At 45.6% G+C, this 12,628-nt stretch overlaps 1 protein-coding gene across 1 annotated transcript in view; it reads left to right on the top strand.

The window, feature by feature from the left end:
• LOC147729701 (dynein axonemal heavy chain 17-like) overlaps positions 1-12,628 on the top strand; it is a 1,258,223-nt gene that overhangs the window by 165,440 nt on the left and 1,080,155 nt on the right. The window contains exon 14 of the mRNA XM_086954021.1: positions 3,706-3,778. Coding sequence (XP_086810147.1) covers positions 3,706-3,778 — 73 coding nt within the window. The remainder of the gene's footprint in view (positions 1-3,705; positions 3,779-12,628) is intronic.

Here is a 12,628-nt window from a genome sequence, read left to right as displayed (position 1 = left end):
TGTTTTTGTTTACTTTTTCAGTTACGCAAGCCTACGAGGCGGGGCGGACTATGCAGTCGACCCTACACCGGGCCAGCGGTCTGACATCACCGGCTGTGAAAAAGGAGGTGTGGGTCGTGGGCCACTCATACGTGAGACGTGCCGCAGACGTATTCAAAGCAGGTGACATGATTCACGTAGCTGGGGAATACGGGTACAGGATGTCCTTCTACGGAAGGGGCGGTCTCTGTATTGACCAGTTTCAAACATTTTTCGAGGGTTTGTTAGGGCGGACAAGGTCACCGCCGTCTATAGTTATAGTGCATGTTGGGGGTAATGATTTAGTCACCATCGGTAGACGACTACTCCTGGAGGCAATGCTTTCCACCGTAAGTTGGTTGGCGAGGAGAGTTCCGGGGTGCACGATTGCATGGTCCCATTTGATTCCACGAAAGGTGTGGCGGGGGGCTATCTCTATTCCTGCTTTGAACCATTCTGTTAGAAAGCTTAACAATAAAGTGAGTAGGTTGTTCCGTTCCCGGACATTGCATTCTATTTCTCATAGCTGTATTAATGATGACAGTATGTATTTGGGGGATGGTGTGCATTTGTCTTGGGTGGGGAATGAGTTACTCTTAGGTGACTTCTTAGCATGGTTGAAATCGTTGAAGCATGACCTTTAGGTAGGAGTTGTGTGGGGGGTCCGGATAGCCGGTCAACTATCCGGCCTGTGGCGGTAAGGTCATGATCGGTGAGCACTAATTGGAAGATCCCTATGAGTGGGCGTCACCCAACACGGATGGGAGCGCTCGGGAGAGGTGGCCTTTGGCCCCTCAACGGGGAGGCGGTCCCTTCTAAGGATGGGTCGCCGAAAGAAGAGGAAAGGCGGTCAAGGCCCCTTCCTGTGTAGGAGGGGTTACAGCCCCCTCCTGGGGAATTTCCCGGGGCCAGTGACATCTGCGACGGCAGATGCGGTAAGTTGTGTGGGGTTGGGGGGAGGTCTACGATACCTTCTAGATACCTCACACGAGTCTTCGAACGACCTTTAACTGGCGTCGAGGTGATAAGTGCCCCCGTCAAGTCAAGGGAAATTGGTAGTAGTTGCACTTGAGTACGCCTCAGTGCTGTCGCCCCTCCAAGTGGGGGGGGTATGTCTGGTTAGGGATCTTGACACCGGTTACGACCTTGCCGTTGGCCCTTAAACGTTAGGATGTACAATTTCAATATTTCAAGTAAATGTTTTGTAGGATGTTAGTTCGGCTAGGAGAACCTCTGTATTAGAGAATCTGTTAAGGTTAGCCAAACATCGCAATGTGGTATGAAATTGTACATTAATGTTTAAATGTTTTTAATTTTTGTTTTAATAAATACGGCCGGGAGGGTCACTCCCTCCCACTTCCAAAAACTTCAAGAACCGTTTCCAGTTTCCCTTCTTTGGGGATTGTGTTGAGAGGGGGTGGCGGGTATCTCAGCCATATGGAAAGGGGCGACCATTCGGTCCCCCCGAACGTATGGCAGAGTGCCTCGATCCCCCCGGGAAGCCATTTTGGGCGGGAGGCGCGTCTCGGCTGGTATGCCCGAAGCGGCGTAGCCGGGGCGCGCTTTTTCCCGCCCTAGAGTGGGCTGGCCTAGACACTGACGCGGCTGGCCACGCCCTCGGGGCAGGCAGGGGCGGGTTTACGCCCGCCCTGAAGATGGATAAAAAGGGACGCAAGACCAGAAGACATCCTCTTGTTCCTGTGCTCTGAAGCTGCACCCCCTCGCTGCACGTGAGCTCGAGACGGAACGAAGAGCCAATTTTGACCCACCCACCAGCCCCTGAGGACAGCTAGTTGTTTTAATAAATTTGATCAATGATTCTATTTCGTTTTCAGGTTATTGTAGTGTTGTGTTGACATTGAATGTGTAATAAAGATTGGTCTAATTTTACAAGTTTGTGATTAAAGAACTTCGGTTGTAAGGTCCATTTATAAACAGGTTTTGTTCGGTCATAGTGGCCAATGTAGTTTCGTTAGTTATCATTTGTCGTATTTATTTTTTTGGTCGGGCGGTAAGGTCATGATCGGTGAGCACTAATTGGAAGATCCCTATGAGTGGGCGTCACCCAACACGGATGGGAGCGCTCGGGAGAGGTGGCCTTTGGCCCCTCAACGGGGAGGCGGTCCCTTCTAAGGATGGGTCGCCGAAAGAAGAGGAAAGGCGGTCAAGGCCCCTTCCTGTGTAGGAGGGGTTACAGCCCCCTCCTGGGGAATTTCCCGGGGCCAGTGACATCTGCGACGGCAGATGCGGTAAGTTGTGTGGGGTTGGGGGGAGGTCTACGATACCTTCTAGATACCTCACACGAGTCTTCGAACAACCTTTAACTGGCGTCGAGGTGATAAGTGCCCCCGTCAAGTCAAGGGAAATTGGTAGTAGTTGCACTTGAGTACGCCTCAGTGCTGTCGCCCCTCCAAGTGGGGGGGGTATGTCTGGTTAGGGATCTTGACACCGGTTACGACCTTGCCGTTGGCCCTTAAACGTTAGGATGTACAATTTCAATATTTCAAGTAAATGTTTTGTAGGATGTTAGTTCGGCTAGGAGAACCTCTGTATTAGAGAATCTGTTAAGGTTAGCCAAACATCGCAATGTGGTATGAAATTGTACATTAATGTTTAAATGTTTTTAATTTTTGTTTTAATAAATACGGCCGGGAGGGTCACTCCCTCCCACTTCCAAAAACTTCAAGAACCGTTTCCAGTTTCCCTTCTTTGGGGATTGTGTTGAGAGGGGGTGGCGGGTATCTCAGCCATATAGATTCTTCAAGTATCCTTCCTTGGCAGAACGCGTGGCATGTAAATATTTTAGACGACAGGCCTTTTGTGCCACGACTTGATCGAGAAACCTGAATTCTAGTCATATCTGAGCGGCTGCAGGGTAATTTGGAAGTTTAGACAATGTCTGAAAAACTTGACTCTGGTATTTATTCAGAAAGGGGCCCAGAGTACTGGGGACGACTTCTGAGCCGTAAGCTAATGTGGGAATTAGTTTGGTTTTTACTATCTTCAGCAATGGTTCTAGAGTGGAAGTCTTTGTGGGATTAAAATGGGTTGGAAAGCAAATCGTAGTGCTACGACCTTTGGTTTAAGTGCATTCTCATGAGTTAAATGCCCTCCCTTGTCATTGAGCTAATAATAAAACGAGAACTGTGATACATCCACTCTAATGCACTTAAAAAAAAGAACCTTATTAGCCCTGGCTGCGTCATAGCCTTCATTCAAAATTAGTTTTAGCCACACAGCAAAGTGTCTGCGCTGCTGTTCAGCATGGATACAAAACATTGCCAAATCCAATAGCTCTCATAGATGAGACCTTTTGGCTTTGCCAATGCTTGTCTTTCTCTGCATGCCATTAAAAAAATATATATATATTGAAACAGGCCCTCATTTGATGGGCACCCACTTCAGTTTGTTGACCACTGACCCATCAAGAATCTCAAACACGTGTGGCAGAGGGGACTGAAACAGCCTATGCATGGGGGGGGGGGGATCCCGCTGCTCGTCTGTCTCCTCATCACCACTCCTTATGCTGCTTTTTTCTCCACTCCATAACGCTGTGACATTGTTGGGGATATGAATGACTTTGAAGCCTGTCAAAGGTCACATTTCACTATTTTCACATTTCACAGCTGAATGCTTGAGCTGACTCTGCTATTGTCACTTATCTGAAATGCTTGTTTGCTTCCATAGCCAGAGAGACCAGATTGGCATCTTCAGTACCATGCTGAGTGCGCACTTCCTCCAGCCGGTGACAGACACCAAGGTAAATGAATGTGCTTTGTTACTCCTTATTGTACAAGGACGTGAAGGCCAGGAGGTCACTGAGTATAGCTTCTATGCCATTCAAGATGCGAAGTATGAAATGTGTACTTTACAGTCTGTCCTATGGTTTAATTTGTTTACCACGGAGCAGAAAAAGAAAGCATGCCATGGCATCTGAAGTGGCCTTGGAATTGTGCACTGTTTGTACCAGGCTCAAGTAAGCTGAATGGAAAGAAGTGAGATGTTGCTCATGGCTGGTTTGTGTATTCTCTCGAAAGAGGGAGGCCAGAAATGTAGGTATTATTTGATGCATTTCTATGGAGTTTCTACTTAGGCTCTTTACAAAAGTTAATGAAAGGTTGTAATAGAATTATGCAAACTGGCAAAGAATAGGCAAAAAGAAAAACGATAACAGAACTAAAAAACAACCATTATCAAATAAAGAAAATAATAGTATGCATCATGGCCAGTTGAAGTCTTTATCTACCATGTATTACATTGAAAAGATAAAAGTCAAATCGAGAAGGTCATCTGTTTCCAACTACAATTTCTGACCACAAAGATTCTAAATGATTTTAATACAATTCAAGTGACCTAAGTTTACATAAAAATGCAGCCAGAAACGTGCGACGTGTGCAGGAGACACATGGGTTGATTGTTTCACCCTTTTTTGTAGGGCTGACTGTGGTAGACATTAAAAAAGATCCTTCTTTTGGCCCGATAAGCTGATGAGCCACAGGTATGAATGAAATATTAGGAGGTGAGAATACAGAGGCAAAGTTAGGCCAGAACAAAGAGGAAGCTAGTTCAGCCTCTTCTTGAGCTTTAAAGGATGCCTACTGTGTCACTGGCAGATGAAGCTCACACCCAGGCCTGCCTCTCCTTTGTCTCGATATTCAGGCTGACACCAAACCCAGTAGGAGGTGAGAAGCTGACCAGACCTGGTTTAGGTAGTATGCAAAGGCTTGCCTCTCCACCCTTAGGCTGGAGTGAACCCCCCAGATGTTTCCTCAGAACACTACTGGATTTGTGAGAAATCAGAAGAAGGATGGCACTGCTGTCTGAAGAACCTGATAAAAGACAGAACCTGAATGCCTGGATCCCAGGACCACAAAAGGGATTCCAAAGGTCAATTGGCTGACCTCCTGTTTGAGCTGCAGGGACTCAACAAGCTTCTAGAGGACGCTCTCCCTGCAAATGGCCAGCTACCCAGTTCCAACTGGGTATACCCTGGACCATGCTGCTGGCCTCTGTTAGAGTAAGTCTTAACCTTCAAGTAGTGTCCCCAGGTATTGAACCCTGAGCTGGTGTTAGCTTGTACTCCACCTGTCCCCAAACTGCAGGTAGTGGATTTAGAACATTTCTGCTACTTTCTGCCTGGAGAACTGTCAGAGACCTAGATCGTTGTGGTAGTCACCGCCATTGATGTTGAATCACTGGTCGGCCTAAGCTTTCTGGTTTGCAGCGCTGAAAGATATCTGACTTCCAGAAAAGTTTCTAAGTCTGAACATAGAGGGCTTTATTGAGACCTGCGCCGAGCAGCATACGGCCAGGTCAAGGCTTTCCTCCAATGCATGTAATTCGCCCACTCAGAGCTTTCCCGCTTTTGTGAATGGCCTCACAGGGACCCCTCTCTTTAGCAACCCGCCATAGCCAGCCCTCACTTCGGATCCAACTTGCAGCTTGCCCTGCAGATGTCTCATTTATGGCCACATTTTCTCCATAAATGTTTTAAAGTCAGAAGGTATTCTTTTTACTGGAAAGAACTTGGTACCTGTGTCCAAACGCTATTTTTAATTTAAAGTGTAAATGATCATATCTTGTGTCTATCGATTTGATTTTTGTAATTTTGTTGCCATTTTATTTAATAACATAGTCTCTATTTTTCAAAATTTGTTTATGATTTTTCTTGTGTTGTTTTTTCACTTTATTACTGTTTGAGTGCTGCATAAATACTTTGCACGCTGCCTCTAAGTTAAGCCTAACTGCTTTGTGTAAAGCTGCCAGAGGGTTAAGCACATCTTTTCTTTAGTGACTTTAGTGATTCACCCTGACAAGGATTGTGATTGTTTTTCGAGGTGGGGTTCTCACCCACCTCAACTAATACCCCAATTACTTAAATGCATAACTGAATTAGAAGCAGGCAAATCAGAGTGACAATAAAGCCCACAAATGGTGAGAAATACATTGGCTATAAGCCCACTGCAAGTTTTTAGTATGGTCCACAGTAGACCACAATAGGCCTTCGCCCATGGCTCAGTGGCAGCTCCTCAATTTAGGGTACCAGGGTTGCAACCTCCTCACTCTTATGAAGTTAAGTAAAAAAATGCCTGCATAGCTGTGCATGTGAATATTGGTATAAAGCCTGGAAAAGCACTAATCCAGTCACACGCTTTCCTTTTCCGGGCTTTCTGTGGGCATGCACATGCTTAGCTATGGACAGGCAGTCTGTATCATTCCTGAGGTCTTAGAGGTCATCAGTCTGGCAAAGCCATAACATTTTATTCTGAGCTCCACACCTGATAACATGTCTGTAAAGATGACCCTTCACCCCTGATACTCCCTGGTCACTTCAGACTGAGTTTTGTAGTGCCAATGACTACATGTAAATGTGGGCCTGGAGCCATACCCCACCCTTTCACAATTCATAACATGGTGGGTCTAGGAAAACTCACAAACCCAACCCCATCCTGTGATAAGACATAAAAAGGGTGGTAGTTGAGACTGCAAGCCTGAAGGGGAAACCTATATGTGCACGTTTTCTAGAAACAGTGTGCAGGATCCTGTTCACAGCTTCTTATGCTGACTGGACCATGAAGAAGTGTTCTCTGCAGCACAGCTATTAGTTTTAAGTTTGCTGCATCCAGTTCCCCTGCTCTATGAGCCCAGGTGTACATAAGAAAGAAAAAAAACTTCCTTCTAGGGTGCCTGCTACCTGACAGAAATGTAAAAGTGTGTAATTTGTAAATTACAAATGTAAGTGCTGCCAGAAAGCTAGTGTCGGCTGTAACTGATGGAACCACGTTAACTTCCTGGTGAACAATATTTATTCTTTTTGAGTAGCCGTGTCAGAGGTTTACTAGCTGGGTTCCAGAACTGCATTCTTCTAAAGAAAACTTACCATAAAAGGCTTGCACTAGGTACTATCTGATTCTGTAGTAATAAATATGTGTATTTTGATAGAACTTATTTCCTCTTAAACACTAAGGGGCCTATTACATTGTCGGTTGGTAAGCCTCCGACCTCTCGTCGGAAGCTTACTTATCGATATGGTAGATTTTCTGTCCAACCGCCCAATTATGTTGTAGGAGGTCGAATGTAAACCGGTCGGTCTTTCAGACCGGCTTCCGACGGGCTCAAGGAGCGTGTCAGCCAGTGGGAAACTCTTCATGATCCCCTATGGACGGCGTTTCCGCAATTGGGATTATGATGCCGGTTTCCGACAGGCTTTTCAAGTCAAGTCAGCTTTATTCGACAATTGTCATAAAAGCAAGTTCAATACATAAAAGTACATGTGTAAACCTTTAGTATTAAAACCAATATAAAACCATTATAAAATCAAACTATAAATATCATGATAAATAGGTAAAATCATTACAAAAACTGTACAAATGTGCAAAATATTACTCTCAACAGGGGTACTTAGCCTGCGACTTTATGTAATGTGTTATTCATTCAAAAGTCGGGCTCTAATCGACCATGCCCATCCTAAGAATTTCGCCACAGCCATATACACAGACATATTAGGACTAGTCCGGATAAGTCTAACTGCAAACATTCCTTTCCTTGTTCCCAATGACCTACACATCGGTTTTAGCCACTTCCGTCTCGGCGCTGCATACAATGGGCACTCGAACAAAAGATGGCCAACAGTTTCAGTAACATCTGTGCAAGCTGGACAGGCCACCTTGCCCCCACAGGACCATCTATTTGAGAATGCCCTTATAGGGAGACTTCCCACTCTTAACTGAAAGTAGAGCTTTCGGTCAAGAGGTTTCGTAATGACATCCCAGAAGTCCTCGAGCTTGGGACAATCTTTGATTTCTAAGAATAGACCTGTAAGAGACTGTGAAGGAGTAGTACTAAAAATCTTTGTAGCCACCAAGTTCCAATACAAAGTCTTTAGCGTCTTCTTCAGTGGGAACCTGGCGTGCAATGGGTCCTTCCACAGTTCGCCTAGTCCTAGCTCAATGAAAAGATTTTGAATGTGTCCCAGCCATTTAACTTTCCGGGAACCGTCGCTATTTATCACGTCCAGCAGCCCACTGGTGTATGTTTCCAGTTCAGGTGTAGTCCAAATACGCCGCCAATATAATATAGGGCGCAAAGATGCGATTAGGGCTATTGGTGATATACCCATATCATAAAACAGGGGATTCAATGGGGTACTTTGTGGTAACCTTATTAGTTTCCTGAGAAATGAGTTTTCGGAAACAGTCATCCCCTTTAGCCTTTCATTTCCCCACATTTCCACACCATAAAGAGTAGAACTAACTACCTTGCCATTGTAAACCGCTAACACCGGACTTATTGGTTTGGTCAAGGACCTAGAATGCTCTATAGTCAAAGCTCCTGAAAGTTGGCGGTGCTTCAGGGTAGCCAAATCAATCTGTTGCCTCCAGGACAAGTCCTGTTGAATACAGATACCCAAATAACTAAATGCCTGTACCTTCTCGAGTGGGCCGCTACTCATATGGACAGTACCTCTGTTGGCTTTAGGAGCATTAAAAGACATGTACTTAGATTTGAGAACATTAACTTCCAAACCACGAGCGACACAGAAATCCTCGAAAATTATCAGAGCCTTCTGTAACCCGCTCGGGGTTTTAGAAACTATAAGACAATCGTCTGCAAACATTAATATGGGGATTTTACCTCCAGCGAGAATAGGAGCATCAACATTAGAATCAATTAAAATTTTTGCAACATCATTTATATATAAAGAAAATAATGTTGGTGCCAGGACACAACCTTGGCGGACACCTGTTTCTACCGGGAACTGTGGTGTAACATTACCAGGACCACCCCACCTAATCTGGGCAAAGTTCTCCTGGTGGAGCTTACTTATTAAAGACAAAAGTTCCCCTGGCATTCCCATTTCATTAAGTACTTTCCATAGTGTATGGCGAGGGACCAAATCAAACGCTGCCCTTAAATCTATAAAGGCGGCATAGAGGCTGCCTTTGCCAATTAGGACGGTCTTCCAGTATAGCATAGTGAAATGCATAACTTGGTCGACCGTGCTAACGCAAGTTCTAAAACCAGCCTGCAAGTGAGACAAAATGCTATGCTCCCTTTCCCAGTCCTGAACCTTATTTAAAATAAGCCTACCAATGATCTTCTGGGTAGTGTCGATCAAACTAATTGGTCGATAATTTCCAGGCTGGGATTTGTCCCCCTTCTTGTAGACTGGAATTATTTCGGCCCCTTTCCACGAGAAGGGGACCGATGCTCCCCTTGCCACTGCATTTGCCAATAGTAATATATATGGTCCCCAAGAATCCCTATCCTGTAGAAATAAATCAGCTGGGATGCCGTCTATTCCTGGCACTTTACCAGGAACAACGTTATCTAGTGCCAGCTGAACATCCCCCAGGGTAAAAGGATCCTCAAAAAAAGGTGTAGAAGACACCTTTGCAGAGCAATCTTGCCCTGCTGCCATCGCAAACTGAGGTTTAAAATGGGATACCCATTTGTCCTGCGGAACCCAGTTCTGTGGTTTATCAATGTTACTATCCATACCAATAGTATAGATGTTCCAGAACTTTCGAGGGTCTTAATGTTGTCCTGCTTCCTGCAGGTCTGCCCACCTCTGCTCATCCCACAAACGCTTGGATTTATAAATGGCCGATTTATACGCTGCCCTAGCTTCACGAACATCTATACTCGAGCCATTTTTAAGGGCTCTACCTAGCTCCAGGCGAGCCTGCCTGCAATCCACTGAATACCAGCGTGGGGAGAATTGTTTACAAGAACCACTTTTTAGGGAAGGCTTGACAAACACTGTTCGTAGGTCCTTAAAAAAAGCCTCATGTATCCTGGTTACACTATCGTTTCCAATAATGGGACGCTCCTCACTCACGTCCGCCTGGGTAGCGGCATCAGACACCCTTTCTGACGCAGCTGGTGGTTCCCAATAAGATATTTTGACCGATAGGGGATTATGATCACTCTCTACTCTGTCTATAATTTGCATATCCTGCAGATACCTCCACAGACTCAGGCTGACAAGAATATAGTCTATTCTACTCTGCCGGGGGCCAGTCTTAAATGTACTAGCTCCCCCTTTATCACTCGGTGTTCTACCGTTGGCAGATCTGAGTCCTTTGTTTAGGCACAGAGAGTTAAGTTGAATAGTAATTTGGGTCCATCTTTTAATGGGTGCTAAATCCAGTTTGGGGACCCCCCATGCTCTAATCTTCTTAGTCTAAAAGGTCCCAATTGTCGTTCAGGAGAGGTTCGAAAGTTACGTTAAAATCTCCCCCTATAATAATATTGGTAGGGTGGAGAGGATTACTTTCTAGATGTTCCTCTAGAAGTGTTAAAATTTCCGAGTTCTTTCCCCCGGTACTTCTGGCATATACATTATATATGTAAATAGGGTCTCGTTTCGCAAACTCCAGCAAAAGGACCTGGAGATCCCTGTGCTTGGAAGGAATTACCTTAACCATTACAGCGAGGTCTTGTTTGATCCAGATCGCCAGGCCGCCAGACGGGCGACCTTTCCCTTTTTTTCCTGCTAGGACTCCATAATTTAAATATCCTGGGTAATGCAATTGCTCTAGAGCCCAGGTTTCCTGGAATAAACATATTTCGTGCCGGCTGATAAAAGAAGCCCACTCTGGGGAGTCCATTTTCGTTCTCAGTCCGGCAATGTTCCAGGAAAGAAGTGTCCCGGTAGGAACAGGGGGATTTATAGATTTATTATTATCCTCAATGGTGTCTGATACTTTATTCTGTGCATTTAACAACCCTAAGAGTGGGGGGTTCTGTGTTGGGGAAGGTGGGGTTCATTACAGTTAGTGCATAGTTTGGGACCTCGTCATTACTTGTCTCCCTTAATGATGCTTCACCATTCTGGGTCTGGAGTCAATCGTTACTGTCCAAACCAGAATTAGGCATGTCTATACTCCTCTCGATCGGTTCTCTTACCAGTATCCTACTCTGATACGGTTGTGATCTCATTTGTATCCGGGAGTTGTCTGGGGAACAAGTTCTGTATTCCAGGGCTAGCAAGCCCTCTGCTATCTTCTGGTTTTTTAGGACTACCTCAATGCAATCATAGGTGATGCCAGGAGATGTAATTCTAGAGGTTTTTAAGATGTCCTCCCTGATAACAGACCTACACCCCCTGATATGCCTAATCCAATGGATTGTCTTATTAGTTAAGGAATCCGGAGTCTCATGGTCCCGTCCCATAGGTATTTTAGGAACGTTCACCATATAAACCGCCTGTGTGTAATTACGGTGATAATTTCGATGGAGACTAAATGGCTTAAGGGAACTCAACCTTAGCTCTTGCTGCCAATTTTCCTTTTTGTTCTCACCCTTTCTATTCCTGTCCACTTGTAAGATATTATGTTTTGTGGACACACTTTTGGGCGACTTTGACAAACTATTCCCCCTTACATGCGGATTGTCTATCGAGTGGGTATTCCCCCTTTCTTTCCTTGACAACAAGCTGGATATAAGTGGAGTAGCTGGCAAGGAAGCAGGCGGAGCACAGATCTTTCCTCCAGCCGCGCTGTTAATCACTGGGCCTGTCATTCGAAGTTTTATTTGGTTGGATGTACCTTGTCCTGATGAATCTTTTTGGGCATTAACTGTGACAGTCAGGAGATCAATTTTGACTTGCAACGTCTCCACCATACCACACAGTTGTTTGATAATTACCCAAAGAGAACTGGTTGTATGCTCGGGGGGCACTGGTGCATCAATATGGCCAGGCACAGATATGGAATTTTCAATAATGGTAGGCGTCAACGGGACTCCTACTGAGTCCTCATTCCCTATCTGTGACAAAACAGAGAACCTGTTGCAACTAAATAAGGGTTCCAAGTCCACAATACTAGCATCAGATTCTACAGGTGGATTTGGTTGTTCAACACGTGACTGATTCTCAACATTAGGTACAATGTTAACCCCTGTCCCCACTACAGATTTCCCCAAAAACATGTCTGGAATTTTCACCACACCCTTTTCCTGCCTATTGTGCAGATCAGACCCTGTTTTTATAGTCCCGTCATCAGGTTTCTCAGCAATTTTAGGTGCTGGGGTCAGTATGTCCCCACAGTCTTGTATCAGACCATCTATTCGATCCATGACACAATTGGCACCTGCGTTAGGCATTCGCTTAGATTTAACTTTACATTTTTTTGCTTTTTTCCCACCCTTTAGTACCCCGCCTACTGATTCGCCAGAGTCTTCTATCAGTTTCCGTTTCCCCATAACTCCGGATCACTACACCACACTGTTAGTTACAGGCAAATCTCACAGTACCTTAGTTATATATCCAAGGGACTTGGCCCAGCCCAGTCCCTGCCTGTCCCGGACTGTCACAGACTGTCCGCCCTTTGTCCGGGCTTCGTCCGGCGTTGGTCCCGCGCTGCGTCCCGCGCTGCGTCAAACTGGTGTTGTTTTGAAGGCCGGTGGGCGGGTGGGCGTGCGTCCGTGCACTGGTGTTCACGCACGGGCTCCTGGTCAGTGGAGTCCCGTGCGGAGTTGCTGCGGGTTGCTGCGGGTTTTACAATGCTCCTCCTGGAGCGGGAACTGCTGCCTCCTTAATGCGGCACTACCGGCACTACCGACAGGCTTTTCATGTCGAGCTTTCCAACATAAAAAGCCTGTCAGA

Source organism: Lissotriton vulgaris, chromosome 2_1 (assembly GCF_964263255.1).
Source record: "Lissotriton vulgaris chromosome 2_1, aLisVul1.2, whole genome shotgun sequence".
NCBI classification, from domain to species: domain Eukaryota; kingdom Metazoa; phylum Chordata; class Amphibia; order Caudata; family Salamandridae; genus Lissotriton; species Lissotriton vulgaris.
This window is presented reverse-complemented; position numbering and strand designations above follow the sequence as displayed.